We start from the raw sequence: 24,371 nt of genomic DNA, 5'->3' as shown, positions 1-24,371 counted from the left end.
TCTGTGCTGACCCAGTTAACCATAGAGGGTGGCTGAGGATGTGGGACAGTAATGGCTAAACGAGACATTGACTTTGATCAGCGTAAACAGAACGTGAGGGGTCTCCTGTATTAAAATCCAGCATTTGTTCATTTGCTCCTGCGGCACGAGGCACAGATGTAAAAGCAAAGTCTGGTTCAGATTCAGCTGATTATTCTCTGTAGGGTTCACATCTTAACAAATTCTCATTCAAATTGTCATCCGCATCTGTAAATGTATAAAATGTAGCTATTTTAATCTACACCGACAGCTGAGTTGCTTCATACTCCTTAGATTAAATGTACACACGAGCTCTGCGGCAATGCGAAAGATTCGCATTACTCCTTACTATGAATCCTGCACTGGTTCCTTCCAGATCATACTTTTTTCACACAATGTGATGCATCTCCTTCCTCTGCTGCTGTCTTTCTCACACTGATATGATTGGGAATTTGTTGAAATTCAGGCAGAGTCCCCTGAGTTTTCCCTGATGCGCAATTTGTGGGCAGTCAAGATGATAGACAAGGACACAACATGCTGGATTGTTAATGAATAACCGTGCTGCACTTAGGCACACACCCTCTACAAAACACGCTCCATCAGAAAAACTCCCCCCCCCCCCACAGTTTCCCAGCACTATTTTTTTTATCACAGTTTCATCTGCGCTCTGAGTCCTTGATGCGCAGAAGGCGGTAGCACAGTATCCCAGCGCTCCCCTCCCTCCTTCTCTCATTCTCACATGCCTCTAGGCACTGCCTTATTTCCCCCCAAGGAGTGGTGCAACTCCCTGCCAATTCATCCCAATCCATCAGTGAGTGTTCTCTCCCCACTCTACCCACACACACACACACACACACACACACACACACACACACACACACACACACACACACACACACACACACTGCCATCAGACTGACCTGCCTCTTTTTCATTCTTTTTTCATTTTTCATGTTGTTGAGACAGAGACAGATTGGCATGCTGAGTAGGGACATACAACACAAGCATGGGAAATGAGAAGCCAGTGAGTGCTGCTGACTGGTTAGCTGTGTCCGTGTAAAATCAGGATAAAGTCTAATTTCACCTCTTTAAAAAGTAGTAATAGTCAGAATAATGAGAACAATAGTAGCAAAGTGACAGCAAAGTTTCAAAATGACTTCATTTTCTGGTCTGCATTTTTGTTTTAGGACTCTCCCACATTAGCTCTGCATGCTTAAAGCTGAAAGCAATACAGATTTATCTTAAAGTGGACAAAGGTGCAGCTCCTTAGTTATTCCTCTGTCTGAAACAAGCTGTTTTTCCTGCTCTTTAAAGCCGTCTTTCTTGTAATTGGCTGTGACTTGAAAACAGAATATTTGAACAGCAGCTGAGTGTGTGTGTTCCCACTTAAAAAGCTGTGTATATGAGTTGACCATATGAGCGATATCTCTCCTGAGTGACGTCACACAGAGCCAAGTGTGTGTGTGAGTGTGTGTGGGGGGAAGGGGAGGAGCGGGGGGGGGGGGGGGGGGGGGGGGTTGAGCGTTTAGAGGTTCATCAATTCATGAAACTGTAACTAACTGAGCGGAACCATATCTGTAGGCACGGTGTGGTGATCTGAAAGAAATCCAGAGTGTACAAGACCACTAAGAGTAAAAAAAGGCCAATTTTACTGACGCCATGGCAACTATATGATATATAAGACGTGTGATCATTTATGGTAGGTGGCATACAATGACCATGTTGTATTTCTCACATCTAAACAACTTCAAAGAGCTGGAGGAGACTCAGCACCACGGACAGCGCCCAACTCTCTCTCTCTCTCTCTCTCTCTCTCTCTCTCTCTCTCTCTCTCTCTCTCTCTCTCTCTCTCTCTCTCTCCGGGCGCACACTCGGCAGCTGGCTGCGATACAGCTCCTCCTCTCTCCTGTGTGGTGGCTTTCCCGACCAAAGATCCTTGGACGTGAACAGTTTCGCTGAAGAGCACTTTTCTTTCCTCCAGACGAGTAGACGGACAGCCAAGCGTCAGTTATTCCACATCGACCTGAGACAAAGGAGTTAAGGTGTCGGATAAGGTCTCCAACCGTCCTTCACCCCCCAAAAATCTCTGTCAGCGATGGAGACTTGGGCTGGCTTCTGCCCAGGCATGCACTTATCTCTGGGTATCTGGGTGATGATAGCCGCTCATACCCTACAAAATGCCAAGGCGGAGATAAGTTGCGCATCTTGCCCGACGCCAGTTCAACTTCACCAGGAGAAATTACAGCTGGGGATACGCGCCGACCCGACAGAGGAGCTTGCCACCCTAAAAAACATCCGAGTAGAGTTTAAGGAACTCGGAGTTACCGACCAGGATACTGAAATGGACGGCGACCGTGAGGCGGGGATTTCTGCCGAGGGTGCCCCCCAGTTCCCCCAAGATGCCAGTTTGGATGGAGTTAGTACGCAGGAAGGTGCACCCGGGTCCAGTGAAGAAAGTCGAAGCAACAATGATAAGCGAGAGACGGCTGAGGACTCTGCGCTCCGGAGAGCAAAGAGAAGCGGTCATGAGTTTGCCGAGTTCAGCGAGAATGGGTGGACCGGAGGGGCCGGCGTGGATGTGGGCTCTCCGGATGAGCGGGGTTCTATGTTAGACGCGCACAAACAAGGCAGGTCCGAATTCAGGTGGAACAGGGACGAAGGGAGAGGAAATACCCGCCAGGATGAGCCCAAGCTCACCAGCAGCACTTTCGCTCTGACTGGAGACTCTGCGCATAACCACGCGGTGGTCTACTGGTCCGGACAGAACAGCAGTGTAAGTACAGCCCCGCTTTAATATCGGCCCAGTTTTGTTTTCGTACTGGTTCCTGGTCACACTCCAATTTCACGCCAGCTGGCAGGGTGTGATATTTCCAGCAGCTCCGTGACGCGCAGAGCTCAGACTTTGTGCCGCGGAGTTTGGGTTCGCTGTTAACAGGTGCACCCGTGCAGACGCAGCCACAGACGCGCACCCGTGACGCGCTCGGGCTTGTTGTGCTGCACCGTATTCCGCCTCGACCTTTGACTCTACCGTGAATTACACACGACCCCCCCGTGTCAGTTCTTTCTTGTTTTCTGCTGTTTGGTGAACAAACACTGCGTAGTTTTACTCTCGTCAATGATGACTACGGATTTTATCGGGATTTATTGCCGCAGTGGGGAAAACATTTATGACTTATTTGTAGCATATCTGAGATATGCGAGTGCATGATTCATCCCTGTGACGCGAAGGTTTTCATCCGAATTAAATGTGGAGGAAAGGAAAGAGGGAGTCGTAAAAATAACGCAACCCTCGGTAAGTCCTCAAATTCTTTAGGCTATGTGTTTCTCCACTGGAGGACAGTTTGTGCTTCACCTGAGTCACCGAAGAATGAATGAATTAGGTTTACAAATATTTACAAATATCCATCCTTTAAATTAGTAATGAAGAAAAACATCCCCTGTTGGGTCACCACACAATTTCCAAAGCCGGAGATGAGGTTAGATTAGGTTACCCCCCCCCCCCCCCCCCCCACCACCACCACACACACACACACACACACACATCAGGTTGCTGTAGAACAACATACAGTGTTCTAATGTAAGGAGTTTGTCCAGGTCAAAGCCAGGGGGAGGCTGCTGCCCTGCTGTGTGAAGCTGTACAGCAGCGATATAGTTCCAGAGAACCATTTACCTAATTCTAAAATGACACTGACCTCGTCCGAGCCTATTTATGCATATGAAATATATGAAAATCCTGCCCTTGTTACACAAGTGGGCCCTCATAGGAAGAGAATAATGAGCCAAAATGAATGTAAGTCATTTACACAACCGTGTAAGCTCACAGGGAGCCGTTGGGCTCTTCTTTGTGGTTTCACAAGCTTAATTTGTTGTTATGGCTGCTCCTCTGTCTTTACTCCATTTGAAAAAAAAAAAAAAAAGAACAGAAAAAATCCCACATATTCAGTCTTGTCTGAGCTGATTATAACATGGTGCATGAACTTGTTTTTTAACCCGCAGTGAAGACCGAGGCACTGTGAGGGGAACGTGTGTGTGTGTGTGTGTAAGTGCATGTGTGTGCGCTGGATGGAGAGGGTAAGGAGGTTATTGTGTGTGGCTGCCCCCAGCTTTAAATCTTCAATAATTATCTCAAAGACTTAGGCCACTGTTTCAAAGTCTCTTTCGCTTTCATGGCGAAAAAAGGAGGAAATCATGTCTGGCCTCAAGAGCATTGTTCAAAAGAGAGGAGATCTGTTCCTTAATCTTGATTTGCTTTTGGTGCTTGATCTGCTGATGAATGGAGGGGAGGGAACGAGCGATTAAGCTTCAAGTCTTTTAACCAATCGGCAACAGTGGTTCAGTTAGAAAAAGAGTAAGTTGGGCAGCTAGGACTAACTGCTTGGATGGATGACCAGGCTTATTCAGCCACTTCAATCTTGACTGTCTGCAGCCTCATTTATTTTTCATCTCTTTGAACTACAGAGACAGTCCTCACCAGAAATGTAACCACCTTTGGTTGCTTTACACACTCAAATTCTCCCGAGCTCCCGTTGGCCTCGTGGTCAGGACACAGGTAGGCGCAATATTGACTCTTACCTAATATTGTGTCGTCCTGCTTGTGCTGCGAAAATAGCTCTGATGTTGGGCTCGTTGGCTTAGGCCCTCTGTGGACTGTACTTCTTCATAACTTTGAGGAAATGATGGTGGAAAAATTGGTCTGCAGACCACTGCTTCCAGACTTTGTCTTTCAGTACTTTCCCCCCCATTGACTACAATATTTTGTTGACTTTCACAATTCCTTTTATCTTTTAAACTTAATACTCGTGTCTCTTTTACATTGATTGGTAGAATCTGTTATAATATAGAAACTAGGCCACCACTTCAGGCACATTTTGCTTGTCACATCTATTTATCATAAACCTTTTAAGGGTTTAGAAGACATGTGCTAAGGTTAGTGTTGAGGTCACATGAGAGGCGATGTCCTGCACACTATCATCTGCACTGTTTTTAGCCTGAGCCAAAATCAAATATCCAAATAACAACAGCCAAATACTTGATGGTCAGAGACTGATTTCATGTAAACAACTGATGATTCTAATCTAAATTCAGACCAGAAGAGCCCTTCTCTGTCTGATATTTGGTAAGATTTATTAATTATATTTTAACAGTTAACTGCTATAGTATTTTTTGTCTTAATCAGGACAATTAGAGATTTTGATTTTCACAAATTTATATTTGATTGAAGTGCTGTCTTGGGACCTGCTTGCCCTTCCAGGAAAGGGTAGAGGTGGAGAAAGCAGCAACAAAGAGCTGCATTGGAGGTGGGTTGCAAAGTGGCTAGCAGATGTACAGCAACTGAGGGCCTATACAAGATGGCTGGATGATCTGTACAGTACAAGCTGATGTGGGTGTTGTGATCAGCTGGAGGACAAAAAAAGGACTGGCTGACCTAAAAAAAAAAAAAAGGAAAAAAAGAGAAAAAAGTCTACAGTAGACGATCCACATCTGAAAGTCATTTCCTGGACCCGATGTTCACTGAAGCGTGATCAGAAACAATCTCAGTGGAAGTGTGGCTGTCAAGAAGCCATTTTTAAGGAAGGGAAACAGGAAAAAAAGGTTATGTCAATAACACAAGCGCTGTGCTGAAAATCAGTTTCTTGTGGAGTGATAAATCCCCATTTGAAATTCTTGGTTCAAATTGTGAGCATGTGAAGAGGGAGTCAGCAGAGCGACACAGTGAGGCTAGAGCCATCTGCAAATCACAGCAGAGGCTCCGCCATGGTTTGATAGAATTATGAAAATAAAAAAAGTATTTTGATCCACCATGTAATATCATCTGGAAAGCATCTGATTGGCTTAATTTTTCAGCATGATAGTTAAAAGACACAGTGGAACCAGTCATGGATTGGCCTCCACATAGGCTGGATATCAATATTACTGAGGCTCTGTGTCATCTTAAAAGAGAACAAAAGACAGAAACAGCCAGAGATACGCTTTGAATGTCTTTGCAGAAGTCTGGGGAACTATTCCTGAAGACTACAGAAGAAAGTTACAGAAAGCTGCCTGAGACAGTTCGGGCTGTATGCAAGAATATAGGTGGTCATGTCAATAATTGACCTTTAAGCTCATTAGCATTGCACAAAGTCTGTTTTTACCTTACATACTGTATTCCCATGTAGATTTGCACATTTCAGTAAATCACTGCACATGTCTTTAGAGTTTCTTTGCAAACTAGCAAACATGTATGTGTAAGATGCAGTCATTGGTTGTTTTGATGTAATTATTTGATGTATTAATCTGAGTCTGATTATATGGTTATTAATGCATTCATTCATCCAAGTTACATAAAATTACCTCTATAAGTTATATATTGATCATAACATGAGTTTAACCATTAATAATGGAGGTTAGTAATGTCAATCTAACTAACTGATAAAGAGTATTAATGTAAGAATTCATATATTCTTTGAATTCCCTGAATGTTTATTTTTTTAAACATTTTCTTGGGTCATTCTTAACATTAAACTATATATGGCTGTTTAAAAAATAGACCTATTTATACTTGTGTTTCCTTGTATATTTTTAATATGGGCCACGTGATTCAGTTCATGTCTGTGTATGAGAATAAACACCAAAATTAACAAGTTCGTGCGCAGGTTTCGGTACAAAATGTGCAGCACAGTTTTTTACATGAAACATTTTGATTGTGAGATTTTTACTAACTGAATTTATTATTTTTAGGGAAGATGCATCCAAGCAGTTTAAAGCATACTTCACATTCAGTCTACTCAATATTTCCTTTGTTGAAATATTCAAATAAATTATAATATTTGAACAGAAAACGACTGCAGAAACCTGGATCCAGTAATTCGTCAAAGCCAAAGGCATCTGCACCATGACCATCCAGATCATGTGGTTCAATGCAACTGGCCTCCAGGTTTAGCAGTTGTGGTCGGGCCACTGTTACTAAAGCAGATGCAGAATTTTGTTGTCCTTTTTTTCTGCTGCTCAAATTTGGTTGAGTTGCAGCAGAGAATTTTTAGAACAGGCTCCATAAGATCAATGTTTACTGACTCATTGTTATGAGGCTCATATTTACTCTCTGTATAACAGTTTTGATTACGCAGGAGAAAAACTGTCTGCTTTGGCAGAGTTTTCATATCTTTCTCTGTTTTTTTGATGGGGACAAGAAGATTTATTGAATTTGAAAGTTCTCCCAAGTGTTTCCTCTCTATAGAGCCCAAGGTTATTCATTTTCCTCAGTTGTAGTAGTTACTGACTGGACCGAGGGACAGTTTGTCTGGATAAAATTAAAAACAAGCTGAAGATTTAAGTAGTTAATCAAAAAGCGGCCTGTGGTTAGTCAAAGATGGGTGCCACAGGAGGCCCTACTTGGATAAAGTTAGCAGTGGTTATGTCACATCACATGCTTCCCCGTGGCCTCAAGGAGATTCTCAGGGAGATAACTCTTCCTGCCAACCACCAAGAACCAGGCGGCTCAGAACACAACATGTGTTGATCACTGGAACCTTTTCTGACCAACAACTGAGCAGAGCCTGTGCCCCATCCAGTGACCTTTAGCCAGCTTCTCACCACAGACATTTAGAATTCCTCTGGATTAAATGAAAACGCACCACAGCTGGGTGACTGGTGTGCCATTTGGCTGACTAGCTGCAACATGGACCATAAATTCACAACATTTGTGCTTCAGAGACTTTCTCTCAGCCTTACTTCAGACAGATTGTTCGGCTGTGTCTTGCACTGCGACTACCTGTGGGAGGACTTGACACTGCTGTGGATTCCCCGGGGGTTGGTGGCGTGTCCACACACAGTGTGTCGTCGCGTGTGTCTTAATGTTTCTGTCTCAAGCTTAAGCAGGTTACATCCAAGCCTTAACCTTAGATATTAACTGGCACTGTAGTGGTAGCCATGTTGAGAATAACTGTGATTTCTAATATTCATGAACATAATTCCAATGATGCATTCCTCCGGTGACGTGACAAGTTCTTTCCTAAGTATTTTTGAGCCAGTGCAACCTCCCAGCCTCAGCAGTCATGGGCATAATGGCATTGTGACTGACAGCTGGAATACAAAATGGAAAGCTTTAGCAGTGCCTCTTCTAGTGTGATCTTGAAACATTCGTCTCTTCTAAGGGAACCTTGAGATCCTTACCCATCAGCATAATCTAAATGAATATATTCCTTTAAGGAAGCTGTGACCATAAGTACCGGCATCGGGACGCCGGCTTTCCGGCTGCTGCCTCTCTGCTCCTTGATGACTGTTTCATGTTCTCTGACACACGGTGCTCCCTTTGTTGTCCTCTGTGGGTTTTAAAGGGGTTATTGAAGAGTAGTATGGAAAATTAACATAACCCACTGTGGGTATTGCTCGACTTGAGTGGTCTTTAAAGTCGTGAGAACTCATGCCGAGGCAGGTCGTCCGTATCTGGCAAGTCATCAATAAAGCTGACTGCGTGTGTTTGAAATTCTCAAATCCCTCTTGAGAACCGAAGGAACAGTGCAGAAAAAAATGTCATGCAGCAAACACGCACACGCGTGCATGCACCCACACACACACGCGTGCATTCTGGGTATCTATAAGACATTAAATGCTATTTCATTTCCTCTGCAGGGTATCAGATTCTTCCTGCACAGGATTCAGAAAAATGATCTCTGTTTTGAAAGAATCTTGCAGAAATGTTTTGAGGAGACTGCTTTTTGCACACTCTGATCCTTCTTTGCAGCACACTTTGTGAAAGACGGTTCTATGGACTGACCAACAAGGATGAAGCATTCGCGAGCGCCATCTCTGCTGCGAGGGGAGGTGATTTAGGATGTAGAGACAGGCCGCGTTCCCTCTCACTTTCCATCAGCCCATCCTCCCCCTCAGCCTAAATTACTGATGCTAATACATTATAAAGTTGTTTCTTTTCTTGCCTCTCTTGCTACCCTGGTGGCTGTCTGCTCTGGAGGAAGAAGAGGGTGAAAAACTAGAATATCATAATTAATGAAGCCCTTCCAGCGAGCCCCAGCTCCCTCGTCCCTCCCTCCACCCTCCCTCCTTCCCCTAATCCCAGTCTAATTAGTGTCTACAAATTTGTTTCTCATCTCCTGTTTTCTTGGGGTTTTTTGCAGTGGAAGTATGATGTCATGGCAAGAAGCCATGTGCCACAAAACATGAATGGCGAATGGGTCTTGACACTGGCCTCCGGAGCTAGACTCTTGGCTGCAGTTCCCAAACAGTCGGGGTCAGGCTGCCACTCGCTCTTGACCTACTGATTTCACGCAGTGTGGTTTTAAAAGCATGTCGTGTTGCATAATACTCTCACTGGGTTCGATGTGTAGAATGAGTCACTAATGTATGTTAGGTCATTTCTCTTTTTCATTTCTGAATGTGATTTTAGCTCTGTGTAGAATAAAAGGCAAAATCATTTGCATGGGATGCGAGCACAGCTGACCATTTTAAATATATCCAGAAAAACAGGATGAAATGAATACACACATTCCTATCAGCAACATCTTACCCTCTGCATGCACAAAACTCCTCTTGCCAGAAGTTAACTAGGTCAGCACAGTTTTAGCATTTTCTAACTTCGGCTAAAGGTCACCAGATGCACTTAAAGGTGTCACATAATGTTAAAACTCTCCTCAGCGCGGAAACGCTGCCACATTAAGGAAGCCATTCAGGAAGCCATCCAATCAGGATGCATTGCACCTGCTACTGCAGCGCGCCGCCGATCTTGGATCACATCAAGCTGCTAAAAGGCTTTTGAAGCTATGAGCATGTGCGGAGTAGAAACCCAGCCGGTTGAACAAGAGGCTTTAAAGGCTGCGTTCGCCAAACCTAATGGCCTCATTATGTTTCCTGTGTGATTGCCACGGTGGCTGAAGCGTTGATGGAAGCCAACTGTCTACGACTTCAGAGAGTTGTGTAATCATACGCTTGGCCACTGATCCCGGTCGGCAGTACAAGGGTGCCGACATTATTCGCACGAGTCAGAGAGAAGGGTGTGTGTGAAAGTACACGTGTGTTAACTAAACTGATGCATGCCAGTGTCACGATTGATTTAGTCTCATTTCTATTATACCCCGTGGCTTTTTACCATCTGGAACATGCCGAGCATTTGGGGTATCGTCTAAAAGCGGGGAGTAGCTTCGTCCCACTGTCCTTCTCCTCGAGCTGTGAGTGTGAGACTTTCCGGTCCCAGAGGCACGCCGCATCTTGACCTTATCCAGTTTTTTTCCGAGCCAAGTGCGATACCTTGTAATGTTGATGTCCCTTGCCATTTCCCAAACATGGGCAGGCCAGGGAGAGCAGCCAGGCGATGAACACATAATAATGTCAGACCACAGTGAAGCGATAGACCGCATGCTGTGTTTCTCTCTCCCTCTCTGCCTCACCGTCTCTTATCCTCTCTGTCCTGCTTCAGCACGGTCTGTTTCTCCCACACACTGATATACATTCATTAGGTCACAGATGCACAAAACTGCAGACGTCCAAACCCACACAGCATACCTAAAAAAGAAAGGCGTGTAGAAAAAAAAAAAGAAAAGACATGAGCACACACACACCCTCAATCAGTCTCAGTATCATGTCTCACTCTCAGTCAGAGTGAATGTGTTGTGCCTGAAGGAGGCTGTCATTGATGGAGACTAATGTTGACACATCACACCCCGGACCTGCAGTCAATTAACACATTGTCTAATTAAAGTGATCTACTGGTTTATCCATGAGAGATTGAAAGTGGCCGTAAAATGTGTCCACACTGCGTTAATTTTACAATCAGGTCCGCTTCTTTATTTCCGTTTGAAGTTTAATGGTAATAACCTGCTTAAACACCTCCTATTACCGACCAGATTGCGTAAGCATCTTTCACCCATGGCGGCGGGAGATAGATATCCAAATTCAGAGGCATCTATTTTCTGTTAATACCCCTTTCAAGCTGCATAAAATACTCCAGTACGTGACTGAATTTCTGACTGTCCACAGTGTTTGGTGTGGAAGTCAGCCTGAACGTTGCCCTTTAAATAAATTATCCTTCAGCTGACTATAAGTCGTTTTTCTCCCCCCAAGGTTTTCTTCTACTTCCTTCCAATGGGGAACGCATTACATTTCTATCAAACTCAGTAATTGTCTATTTACCCAGCCCCCACGCTGAGCGGCTTTTAAAATTTTAATGGCGCTGTAAGAGTTGTTTGGACCGCTTGACGGGTACGGCGCTAATATAAGCCTGTCTTATAAAGGAGCGTGTGAGTGGTCACGGATATCAATGAATTATTAATCCTCCGGCTCTTTTATAGGGATATTCTGTGAGGGAGGACCTGGTGCCAAAACACAAAGTACGCTACCTCCTCACAATCCTGTCGTGACAAATACCGTGAGCCTGAGGTGTCGCTAACGATCCCTTTGGTTAGTCAGCGAATAGAGGTGTCACTTACACCTCAAGGTTGTGGCATTTATTTCCCACTGAGGCCGGTTACAAAGGTAAGCGCTCATTATATTTACTGTGATGGTGATGTAATGAAACTCGTTACATTTTGCCTGTTCCCCTGAAGGTAACGCCTTTCACCAGTACACTTTGAGGCTGCACAGGACTTTGTGGTGAGCTGCATTACAATTAGTGGTGTTCCTGTTTTCATTATACTTTCAAATTCATCCAAGTGGCCTCAGAACCTCCCATTTCTATTGTCAAGTTCCACTTATTGACTTCCATAATGGTGCATTTAAAGACAGTTTATTAATAATATCAGTCTACTACATAAAAAGGCAAAACTCAATAGTTGATAGAGTCAGGGTCAGTTTGTAAGGGTATCTGGGTCTTTGTCCCAGTGTTTAGTGTGTTTTGGTTCTTGGATACTGGTTTATTTCGTTATGTCTCCTAGTTTTGTCCACTGAGAAGTTTAAGTAGTACTTCTCATGTTTGGTCTCGTCTGGGTTTTCCTCCCCAGCATTTCCTGCCTTGTCTTCGTGTCTTTGTCTAGTTGCCTGTTTCCCATAGTCACCTCTCTGTGTGTGCTCCCATTACTTCCTGTTTTACTTTGGTAGTCTCCAGTCTGGGTGAGCTCTCTGCTCACTCATCATTCTTGTGTATTTAAGTCCTTTTTCTTCCGTCCAGTGTCGCGTTCTCCCTCATTCCCCGCTTTGTGTCCTACTTGCTTCAGGGTGGAGACATTGTTCAAGTTGTCAGACAACAGATGAAGATTTTGGTGCCACTGGACACCAAAACCAAGAGAATTCTACCAACTTTCAGCATACTGTAGATCCAGCTGTATGGATTACTCTTGCGTACCTGAGATGGTCTCTGTTTTTAGCTTTTAGAAACTATGTTCTGCGATAGCACACCATGCCAGACAATGCGAGGGGAGCTGCTGTCACATTTCTTCCCACTGTATATTTTCTAAGGCATCTGTTCATGTTACTGCTGATAAAAATGCAACAGAGCAAACCCATTAGTGCCGATTTGTTTTGTCTGAAGCAAAAGCCAAAAAGGAGTTTTAAATAAACATCATTTATTGCAGCATTATTGCTGCTGATCACATTGCTTCTATGCATTTTTGTTTAAGGAACACATTAAAATAGTAAGTGGCATTTAATGTGTTTTTCAGCTCATAATAGCTTGGATCTCTGGGAGTTGGCACCTGGATCCAACAGACAGCAAACTGTTGCCACCTGTAATCAAGTTTGTTTAGCTAATGCACAGAGGAATGAGGCTGTGGCATTGTGCTGCTAGTCAGCGTCTGTCTGTTGTCAGCATAGAGATGAGAGGAGATTGTACTTGTCCACGTGCGCCGCTCTTGTTTGCTGCCAGGTATGGCTGCAAAGATTCTGGAAACTAGACTGCAGCCGCCTCAGGCTGTCACATTTGTAGTGATAAACGGCTTAAATGTGTGAATGTGTGTGCTTTGTGCATTTTTTTGCATCGTGCATGCACGTGTGCGTAACACAGTGTGCCCTTTTACAGAAACTATGTTCTAACATGCATTGATGCTAATGGATGTGAGCCTCAACTAATGCAGAAAATAATAATAATGAGAAGAAAACCAGTGAAAGAAGCTGAATTAAGAGTTATTAGCAGTGGATTATTTATCCGACAAAGCAAAGTTGAAAACTTTGGTCTTTATTTTTCCCCCTGTGGGTCCTTTGTTCGCCACAGCTACGGTAAATAAATAAAAGTAAAACTCTGAGGTGAAAACATGCTGTAAATGGATATATAATCATATGTAGCAACACCATAATGAAAAAGAAAGTGCCGATGTCTCCTCTACTTTACATTAACCTCAGCAGCTAAATAATTTGTCTTTTTCTTGCTGCCGTAATGAAGTCGTCCCTGAGCGGCCCCACTCCGACCCTCAACATTCATTTTCCCATTTCCTGTGTTTGTTTCTTAATTCGCCGCGTCTCGAGTTAGGGTTGTACAAGCAGTAATGTTGAGTAATGAGTGGTAACAGGCACGCAACTAAATAAATACCCTTAGTCTGACACTTTTTACGTGCTCCGGCTTGTGAGTCTCTTTTTGCCTGCGTCAACAGCACAGTGATTTTCTGCAGTGTGGTGGCTCGTCGTGCTGAGAGCAGCACATAAAACGGCAGCCTGGATAAGGGCTTGTTCTTTTTTTAATGTAAAACCACCTTTTTTTTTAAATAATGAAATGAGCCTCATGAATATTCACTTTCATTGCCGTTTCATTTGTTGATAAGCACATTTACTGATCTCGCAGTTCTTAGTAAGTTTCTTGCCCCAAAGTAGAAGCTTAAAGCTTTTAAATCCTAGTAATTCACAGTGAAGGTAGCCACTGTACTGCCCCAGTCCTGTCACAGCGAGACTGATAGGGAGCCTTTACAATCAATGGTGCTCAGTATCATTTCTGGTGTGTCATATACCTTCAGGCTACAGTGAAAATAAGGCGAGTAACAGTAGAGTTACGCTGAGACTGTTTTCTTGTGGTTTAGCAAAAGTAGCAAGCATTTCTCAAGAAGTCCGACACCAACAATGAATCAAATCACTAAAACTTAACAAGGTTCAGCTCCAGCGCTGACATCAATATAAATTAGCTACCAGAAAACTCTCTGCACAGCCTATTGGCTTCCTTCTGCTCATCACTGATGATTGCTTGGTGGTGGTACGATCATTTCCAAACCCCAAAGTTAGCAAACAGCTTAGGAAGGAAGTTTAATGTGCGGTGAATTTAAGACCACCCACATATTTGCTTAGAGAAACCAAAAGAGAGCTGAAACACCAAAATATGTCACAAATAGATTATTTTAAATTTGTATTTGCATGACAGCTTTAAGCTGTATTTGTGGATGTCATGGAGAACTAGTCCATGCTGTGACTTCAATTCAGTTCAGTTTATTTGCAGCACTGTGCACGAGTTTGAAGCAGGTGAGAAAATGCTGTAAACAAAGAATGCTTTCAAAGTGTTAATCATTTATTTTCATCAATCGACAAAATGCAGCGAATGAACAAAAGAGAAATCTAAATCAAATCAATATTTGGTGGGACCACCTTGTACCTTCTTCTAGGTCCACTTGAACACAGTTTTTGAAGGAGCTCAGCTGGTAGGTTGTTACAAACATCTTGCAGAACTATCCACAGATCTTCTGTGGATGTCACACTCGATGATGTTGAGATCAGGGCTCTGTGGGGGCTGTACCATCACTTCCAGTACTTCTTGTTCTTCTTTATGCCAAAGATCGTCCTTAATGACTTTGTGTTTGGGGTCGCTGTCCTCTGCAGAATACATTTGGGGCCAATAAACAATCATTTCTATTTCTGAAAGCATTCTTTGTTTGCAGCATTTTTTTCCACACCTGCCTAAACTTTTGTACAGGTCTGTATATAGCTCTAAATCACGACATCAAATGCCTCAGTGGGCTTGATTTCCATGACAGATTCATGCCTGATTTTAATGCAACTCTTCCAGGACATCACAAACAGCACTGAACTTTTCTCCAGAATCTCAGATATTTTCTTTATTTTTGGTTGAATTATTCATAATTATTAATAAACAAAAAAACATGGTCATGGCCTAAGAAATGAGTGAAAAAGTGGCCAAGACCTTCAGAAAGTCCGGAAAACTAAAGTTTGGTTATTTGGAAGCAAAAGGTAAAGAAATCAGGGGTGGGTCAAGATGTAAGCAAAGTCTGTGGGCTGGTATGAGAACAGCTGATCAACCAGGACTCCTGGCTGAGTTTGATTCATCGGTCTGGCAGAACTAATGCTGTGCTTAGTTAGACCTACGTTGCACCAGGTGACTCCAAATACATGCTAATGCTAAGTCTTTTAGCCACCTGCAGTCACATTCTGTGTCCATGTGTTCATCCATGGTGGTGTTATTGCAGCCCTCCGGACTACTTTCAGACAGTGAAAACAAGGCTACATGTTGGCTCTGATTTAAAATCCAGGAGCAGACATCCAGTGTGATTCATTGTCCATTCAGACACAGCCCACGACATGTACATTTTGAGGGATACTGTAGGACAGTGGTTCCCAAACTTTTTTTGCTAGGCCCCCTTTGTTTTACAAGAAAAATGTCCCCCCCCCCCCCCCCCCCCTTCTCGCACGCACAAACACATCCTCCAACCACACACGCCCACATTTTGCTCCATTGCTGTTTATTTCACACCTCAAACATTTAGTAAACAATTAAGCAAATACAAGTAATCTGCAATAAATTGCAGGTAGTAATAAAATAAACGACTAACTAATTTACGCTACGTCCGCACCTACACGGGTATTTTTGAAGACGCAGCTGTTTCGTCCACGTAAACGGCGAATCACCGAAAACGGAGATTTATTAAAACTCCTTTTTTGCGTTTATGTGTGGACGAGGAATACAGAGTTCGGTATGTGCCTTTTTCACGTCACGCAGTGTCCAAGCTTTTGCTCCCCCCCCCTTTTCATATCGCGTCCCCCTGCAATGGCTTTGCGCCCCCCCTAGGGGACGGGCCCCACACTTGGGGTCTCCATCTCCTACAGCAGACCTTCCCAAAGTCAATCAAGCTGTACACCCCTAGTGGCTACATCCTCATTTTTCCTGGTTGCTTGTCACAAGGCTAAACCTCCTGAAACATTTAGCCTCCCGATGGCATCTCCTTTTTTCTCCCCACAGGCTACAAATGGCTCCCAATTGAGTCACGCAGCATGTTACCAGTAGCAGCCATATGCCGAAGCCATTTAATTATCACAGAGGTGTCACAATATAATAGCAGGAGCACCGGCTCAGAGTTGACCTTTTCATGAGCGGAGCGAGCTGGCTCGCTGCTGACTCGAGAAAACTGGACAAAAACCTGTTGGACATCGGTGAAATCATCTTTAGAGTTGAATTCACAGCTAAACATACTTCACAGCGTGTCTCAGACAAAACAGCCGGGGAATAAGTTCATCTCGTCAGGGACGTCAGTACAACAAAGCCGGTTGACCGTGGCTCTCCCTTCAACAATGAATGTTATTGTGTAATCTTCAAAAGTAAGTCAGTTATATAAAATTTAATGAATTATGAATAATGCCCCATTTTCACTGTGGCCAGCCCAGACCCTGGCAGTATCAATTAAATTTGAAGGGAATAGATCTCACTTCAGTCCCTGTCTGATGTTGAACATGTCAGTGTAAAGACATAATGGAATTTAAATGAGACCGCTCAAATCGAAGTAATGATTCGCTGCAAAGAGAAAGGAGCTTCATTCATGCTGTTCAGTGTGGCGCGTTGACTTCTCACTCACCTTGTGTCGTTTCGTCTGTGCGCTCCTGTATTTGTGTCGCATCCATACATTCAGCTCGATTCCCACTCAGATATCCTTCAAATTGACACATAATTTGATAAGACCGGGTTGTTTTCTCGCTCACGGCATTTATCATTTTACCACTGATAAGTGCTACGAATGCAGATAGGAAAGTGGAAGCTGTGTATAATTATTAACATTCGCAGAGGTAGGGCCGCGAGTGAAGGCATCGCTACATCATCTGGACCAGCGAGATGGATGAGGGGAAGATGAACCGAGGGAAACTAGGCCTTGCTGGGAACCTGCAGAGTGGCGTGCAGCTCTGAAGAAACCCAGCCCAAGCAATTATTACATCGTGCCACATTAATACAAACGAACATGCTTCTTCACAGCAGAGAGCAGTTTAATCAGCTGTGACTGTGTTTGTATTCCTGTTCGTCTTCGTCCTATTTCTGGTTGCCTTTTGGGGTTTTTTCGGGCCTCTTAACACTTTAGCCCACCACATTTCCTGAAACACAGCGTAACAGTTGCGTTCAGTCATTTTTAGCAGGAGCGAGCGTTCTGTGTGTTCTCGTCGAACGAGCGTTCCTCTCAGTCTGCTGCTGTCGTTCCCGCCGGCAGCCTGGCACGGCATCCAGCTCGCAGCGAAGGAGGCCGACTCTTCCTGTCATTCCCGTGGTTCCACATTTGCCGCCTGCCTGCTGGCTGATCCTTAGGCAGTGCCTTTGTCCATCACTAGAGGGAGTGGGTAGCCTAAAGAATAATGCAATGTAATATGAGCCATAGGATGAGAGGAGCAAAGTAGAGTGAGTGATTATTTATTACCCTTACTTTAGTACTGTAGCCTCTCAGTGCACATGTGACTTCAAAGGACACGGCTACGAATATGCTGCATATGCACACTGTGCTGGTAGGATATGGCTGGCTTAATCACAGACACAAATGTCACGCTATCTGGCCGATGATAAGAGTTCGTGAGTTTAATTGAAATGAACAGATATGGGTTCAGTGTGTTTCTGTGTGTGACATAAAAGGGAAGGTTGGGGTGGGCGCGAGGGCACAGAATGTCAAATTAACTGGTGGAAACACGACAGCAGCAGGCATATGCTGAGTGATAAGGAGACACTCTGGCTTTCTTGGACCCTCACAAAGAAGCTAGTTCGATGCATGCTAAATATTGCAGCACATCTGCGACAGCATCTCAAATCTGCTCCCTCCTCTTTCCCCCCAGAAGTAGATCAGGCCCTGCTCGTCTCTCCCAGCTGCAGCCTGAGCCTGTTTGCTGCCCTTTCACAGCTCACTTGCCACACATGAAAATGTTTATGTGGCCCTAATTGAATTTAGAGCTACACGGTTTACCAGATAGAAAAGCATTTGTAGAGCCGGCTGCTACAAGAGAGATAATCCGGCTAGTAAAGATTCCCCGCTTCTGCAGCCCATCTCTGCTTTTAAGGCGCTTTAGTTTTAGCCATCGTGGTAGGAGGGAATTTAGGTGGAGCCAATTCTTAGCAGTGCTGTGCTTTCTGATATAGTTGTCACGGCGTGGCAGATTTTGCAGCCGTTTCATCCACTTTCTCATCCCTCGTTCCTCTTCTCATCAAAAGGTAGTACACACTCTTTTCTTCATTATTTTTAAATTAAAAAAAAAATAATTTTCTCACTGGAAACCTCCAGGGACAGAAAAACAAAGTTAACAAGGAAGTGCTAAAAATTGCAGTTCCTCCAGTGGCCACTTCAGACTGGCTCCAAAAGGGAATCAGTCTCCAGACACTTATGTTGTTACAGTGTAGTAAAATAACGTTACTCAAATTACTATATTATTGTATTAACTGAACAAAGACTGTGGTTTGCTGTGAAGTTTGAAGTTTTGTTGACTGGAATTCAGAATTATATTTTCATGTTACCAGGGAACAAATATCTCTGTCTCACAGTTGCACCATAAGTGTGCCACCCTCTGATGCCACCCTCGAAGCTCAAAGAGACCATATTTGGACCAAAGTGGGTTTTTTTTCTGAGGCTGGTCATCAAAACTGATTCAAATAGCAGAAGTAACAGTGTGTCGTCTGCCCAAAATCAAAATTAAACTGTGAATATCAGCCCAGTAAAATGAATTGGTATATTTTTTTCTGTTCAACACCAATTCCAACAAAGCTCAAATTCTCTTTTAAAGAAAAACTGAATGCAATGATCTTCAAATGTTGCAAAGTTAAATTTGATCAATAATCAAATATGAAAACTGAGAAAACAAAGTTCATTTTTGAGTTTGATGGCAGCAGCACGAGGAGAGACGTTTTGTCCCGTTGTTGTCTGATAGACAATTCTAGCTGCTCTGCAGTCCTGCAGCATCTTTGTTGTAGTTTCTGTCTCGTGAGCCAAATGCTCTCATTTGGTGAGAGGTCTGGATTGTAGACAGGTCATCTTAGCAGCTGGATTCTTCTAGGAGGAGCCCATGCTGGACTATGTGGTTTAGCATCTTCCTGATGAATATGGGGCTTCCCTGTAACAGACGTGTTCTGGATGGGAGAACATGTTTCTCTAAAATCTGTATGTACCTTTCAGCATTGATGGATCTTTACCAGGTAACATCACAGAGCACTAATACTGAGCCGGATGACTTCTGTCCACGAGATCAAAAACTGTTCTGACTTCAGCACAGGTTTCCACTTTGTCTCGGCTTTAACCGAGCTTTGGTCCAGAGACGACGGCGGCTTTTCTGGTCACATTTGGTGTTTTCGTTGCATGATGGTGCTTTAGTCTTAATTTGTGGATGGCATGGCGAGCTGTGCTTGCAGACAGTGACTCTGAGCCCATGCACTGATTTCCATGACAGAATCATGTCTCCGTTTTATCCATGGCTGCCTGAGGGCCTGAAGATCGTCCCTTGCACACAGAGCTTTTTCCAGACTCTCAGACTTTGTTGGTGATATTATGTGCCGTAGATGATTCGATTTTGGAAGTTTTCAATTTTTTTTAGTTGCAAAATGTTTATCCAGCTGTTTCTTTTTAGTATCACTTACTTTTCAAACTATTCGTTGAGATGTAAATTCTGCCATGAATAGAAACATGGGTTTCTGGGATTTGCTTTCTGTTTTTTCAGAGTTGGGATCGTACAGACATGAACTACGTTACAATCGCAGCAGAACAGCATGTCCATCATTGCTTTAAGTGATGTTATAAAAACACAAATCATGGGTCACAATGCGTGAGCGGAGGATGTACTGTATTGTTTTGTTAAATTAAACCCTACGCTTACAAACTGAAACAAACAGCTTACTTATCTTTATTTCAGACGGATAGCGGTCACACAGGGGCACGAAGTTCTGGTGGGATTCCGTCCTTGACCAGTGGCGTCCCAAATATGGAACTTGCCACTTCACTATCTTTGGGCAGTTTTTTTCCTCACAGGTTATTTTAAGGAGTTCATGCTTTGCTTTGCTGCTTGGTAGCAGATGACAGAGAGTGACAGGAAAGGAGAAAGAGAGGAGGAGGGGAGGGACTGACATCTCAGTGTCTGCATTTGACACTCAGACACATAATAATGATTCACATGTTACACTCAGCGGTGACTTCATCATATAGATTGTGCAGCTATTGCTATGGTGACGTATCCATGTGCAGACACATGGTTAGGATTTACTTTTTCACATGCACTGATGCAAACCTCCACATGACAAACACACATTACTCTAAAATGTAGCACAATAGCATTGGGATATTTTGCAGATAGTGTGCCGCGTCTTGTTTTCCCAAACATGGAGGCAGCTTTTCAGCTTTTTCTGTCATTACTTAACATGTCATTGCAATGCCAACCAACACACACGAGGCCCCACAGCAACTTGAGGTGGTTGAATTGTCAACACAGGTTCAAAGGTCAGTGGAAGCATCTGAGCGATGGCCACCCAGAGTATGAAATGGCTGATCTTAGGGACTGACAGACGATCAGTGACACATGGGAGAGAGGTGCGGTTACAGTGCAACCCAAATTATTCACAGAAAAATGTGAGTTAATAAAAGCACTGCAACCTGCTTATGCACGAAAATTAAAATAATCTAAATTAAAATCTTTCCAGTTATTCCACTTGGTAATAGAACATGTGCATGTTTCATAACTGTTAACGTGTGATTTCCCGAAATGACGAACTAATGAAGTGATGTGCTGAATTACTGCAGTCTGCAGCATCTAAATGAGGATCAAACCACGCCAGAGCAAATTTTAGCATCGTGGTCACATGAGCCCGTAGTTGGCTGCCTATCAGACATTTTTCTGCCATGCTTGTTTTCACACCTATGCAGTAAACGCGCAAACAACGAACACACTGTCTCTCTCTCTCTCACACACACACACACACACACACACACACACACACACACACACACACACACACACACCAAAAATTCTATTCAAAATAATAATTTAATCATATTTTCTTATCGGTTGGATCGGCTGTGTCTGCAGTACCATTGTGTGTGTGTGGTTGTGTGTAATAGGTGGGGGGTGGGGATCCATTTGAAAGAATCTGAATACACGGGAGTCTGGGGAGCATCATTTTTTGCTCTGCTGCATCGTGTCATCATGGAGTGGATAATTCAGCCGAGTGGAAAGTGTTCTATCAGGAGGCAGACAAAGAGCGCGCCAACATTGCCAAGCTCCCACTCAAACCTTAGATGCAACATCAAGCAAAGATTATAGATAATTAGAGCAGGAGCATGACTGGGAGCAGTCTGAAAAGGTGCAAAAGGAATGTAGTGGTGTAAAATACCTGTAGTTATCTGGAAATATGTCGAATCTGCAATCAGCCACATTTGTGCAGTTGCACTTTCACGTGTGCTATATAGTGTCTCTCCAACAGTTTGTGTGCGTAGGTGTGTGTGTGCACGTGCATACGTGGGGCCGGCGTAGATGGCATACTCACAGTTTTTGTGTTATTGAGAGTGACATGCAGTGTGGGTGGATTCACAATTCGGACCATATCTGCTCCTCGGGCTCTGATGTGCGTGGTGGGGGCTGGGACCAAAATTACTGAAAGAGCCCACTCCACATTTCTTATTGCTCCCTCGGGGGCTGCTGTTGTAGTAGCAAACTTGTCTCACTGTGGGGGCGTGTTGTGGCAGGACGCAGTTTGAAGGAACTATAAAGAACAAAGTGGAAACTTGACATCGTTGCAATATCGCAGCATTTGCTGGGTGTAAATAATCCGCCGTGAATTCGGGCCAGTAAGCAGAAGACGGGCGGAGGGCGGCTGGCGACTGTGCATGGACCCATGGGAAACGTGCACGCTGCAAGAAAAAGAGCTTGTGTTGGGGATTGTGTGAAGTAGCCCCACCCATGAAAGAGGTCTGACTACACAAACCAACAACAGAGAGGGGTCGATGTATAAGTCGTTTCTTTTCTTCTATGATCTGGATTTAAACCTCTGAGCATCAAGTCTTTGCACTCAGGGAATTCTTTATATTCGTTTACCTTTTTATGGTCAGTACAATAGTGACATGTTGCTTTTTTTAAACAAACCCCAAGAGGAGAAAATAATTAATAATTAAATGAAGGTAGCATTGTGTAAAATTTGTAGAAAAAAAAAGCCTGTGGCATTTCTGCTTTTACGTAAATAAATGGTTCTAATGCTTCTGTTACTACTAATTCCCTGTATTTGCCTCTGAGTTATGCCGACAGAATCAAATTTAACTTGGAAACTGAGACCTATATAGCTTCTTTTTTTTTTATTAAAGTAAGTGCCACCGGGGCATATTTTCTCATGATTGGATTAAAAATTTCCATATTGTAATTTAATATTTCTTAGTGTCACAGGCAATAATAGATACAGAAAGTAAGAGAGCACTGAGACGATTATGCTAAATGTATATCACTTGTAAGTAACATTATTTATGCCTCATTTAGTCCACCAGCTAATGTCCACCATAAAAACCAATTTCTGCCATGTGAACAGATTCCAAAAGGCCTAAGAGGTGGCATATGTTTCCCCAAATTAAAGGCCTGTTAGAGCGTGTGAATTGGCTGCGCTCTCAGCGACTCCCCAGATGGATGGAGATTTCCCCGAGGAAAGGAACTTAAACCATCTCCACAGCTCCTCCACCTCCTCCTCTCCTCTAAGGAACCTCCTGTCTGCTACGACTATCGTAGCCTCGCTACGTGACCTTGAAGATACCGCTTCCTCTCCATTAGCCACGAAGAATATTCGGAATATTCCCTTCAGTCTGAAAGAGGACACACCGCGGGGAACGGGATACTTCACCTCCGTACTTGGACAATGTTTTTAATTTCAAAGTCTCAGTTCACTTGTCTTTTAAGGCTGGAAAATGTGTCTTTTCACTCAACGGGGACGTGGGATTAGCTTTTAAAAACACTGATATAGAGGTAAAATTGAGTTCAATGAATCTGCAGCCTTGCCTTTGGCACAGAGGATGATCGCTTTTTTGCCATCATGACTACCTAACAATGAAAATCTCAAAAATCCCCTTAGAAGCCACAGTTATAGCAATTAAAAACAAAGCATTTGTTCCCTGTAGTCTAATAATAAAGGCTGGGAGGCAAAACCATGATGTATATTTGCTTCAGCCCCGGGGGAAGCAATTAGAGATCTGCTCCTGTTTTTAGATTCATGGTCATCCACGTGCACTCAGTAGTGATTTATTGATACATACAAACTGTGTTAATCTTGATTAGTAAACAGCCCGTGTGGTGAGTGGTGTCTGAAACCTCCCAGCGTGGATGGTGGATGACAGAGCTCCTCGGGCCATTTCCGTTTGGGTCTGGCAGCCCTATGGCAGCCGCTGGCCGTGTCTCCGTAAATCCAGTGTGGATGAGGGATGAATGCTGATCAATCAGGGTAATGCATTAAAACGGTCAGGCTGGAAGAAGATGGCAGCCGTACCTCCCCGGCACAGATATGAGAGCACTGTGTGGTCCATGCTGTCATTTATCCTTTTCTGTGGAAGAAAATATCAGCAACAGTGTTACTACATTCGATTATTATTCTCATATGGCGGGAAGTTTTCACAGCAGATTGATTCTGGAGGGAAAAAAAACAAACAAAAAAAATCACTATTTGCTCACAAATATACTGAAGAAAGAAAATCTAACAAAGAAAGGTCAAGTAGGTGATTGAAACCATAACAAGAACAGATGCGGTTTGAGCTACTGACATGTAAAATTACTTCAATGTTCATGTATGTAAATATATTTAGGAGATGCTGGCAGAGTGGGTGTTTCTGATGAAGCACTAATAGAATATTAATGAACTGTTGAGCTGTGAGGTGGGACAAGGTGTTTCTGGAGGAGTTCGTCTTTTAAAATGCTCATAAGCCAAAGAAGTGTTGTGGAAGATCTGATGTTACTGTTTGTGTAACCCTTTATTGCCAGTCGGAGCAGGCATGCTCCGTTTTGTGTAACTATTTTTAAAGCAAACCGGAAATCTAACCGGAGGAGTCGTACTTACATCTTATGCATTCAGCTTGTTCTAGGTTACGGTTGGCTTTGCAAAACTTGCATAAAAAGCACTTGCAGCAACAAAAACATAATATTCCAGAAACACGCTTTGCTGATCCGATCAGCTGTTCATAGCACTTCCTATGTTGGAATGGACGTCAGCGCGAACTATCGCATATTTACATTTACAAAGATATGCTGGTGTTTTTCAAATT

At 43.5% G+C, this 24,371-nt stretch overlaps 1 protein-coding gene across 2 annotated transcripts in view; it reads left to right on the top strand.

Annotated features, from left to right (window-relative positions):
- The first annotated feature begins 2,073 nt into the window (after positions 1-2,073).
- The window catches only part of sorcs3a (sortilin related VPS10 domain containing receptor 3a), a 267,372-nt gene continuing 245,074 nt past the window's right edge, over positions 2,074-24,371 (top strand). The window contains exons 1-2 of one of the 2 annotated variants that reach the window (XM_085356485.1): positions 2,074-2,450; positions 2,499-2,791. In XM_085356485.1, coding sequence (XP_085212611.1) covers positions 2,114-2,450; positions 2,499-2,791 — 630 coding nt within the window. In that variant the 5' untranslated portion in view covers positions 2,074-2,113. Of the gene's footprint in view, positions 2,792-24,371 lie in introns of both variants that reach the window. The other variant, XM_085356484.1, reaches the window with a different exon arrangement.

The sequence above is a fragment of the Diplotaxodon limnothrissa genome, linkage group LG6 (genome assembly GCF_057381915.1).
Source record: "Diplotaxodon limnothrissa isolate DT_005_m linkage group LG6, D_limnothrissa_male_GT1.1, whole genome shotgun sequence".
Classification (NCBI taxonomy): Eukaryota; Metazoa; Chordata; class Actinopteri; order Cichliformes; family Cichlidae; genus Diplotaxodon; species Diplotaxodon limnothrissa.
This window is presented reverse-complemented; position numbering and strand designations above follow the sequence as displayed.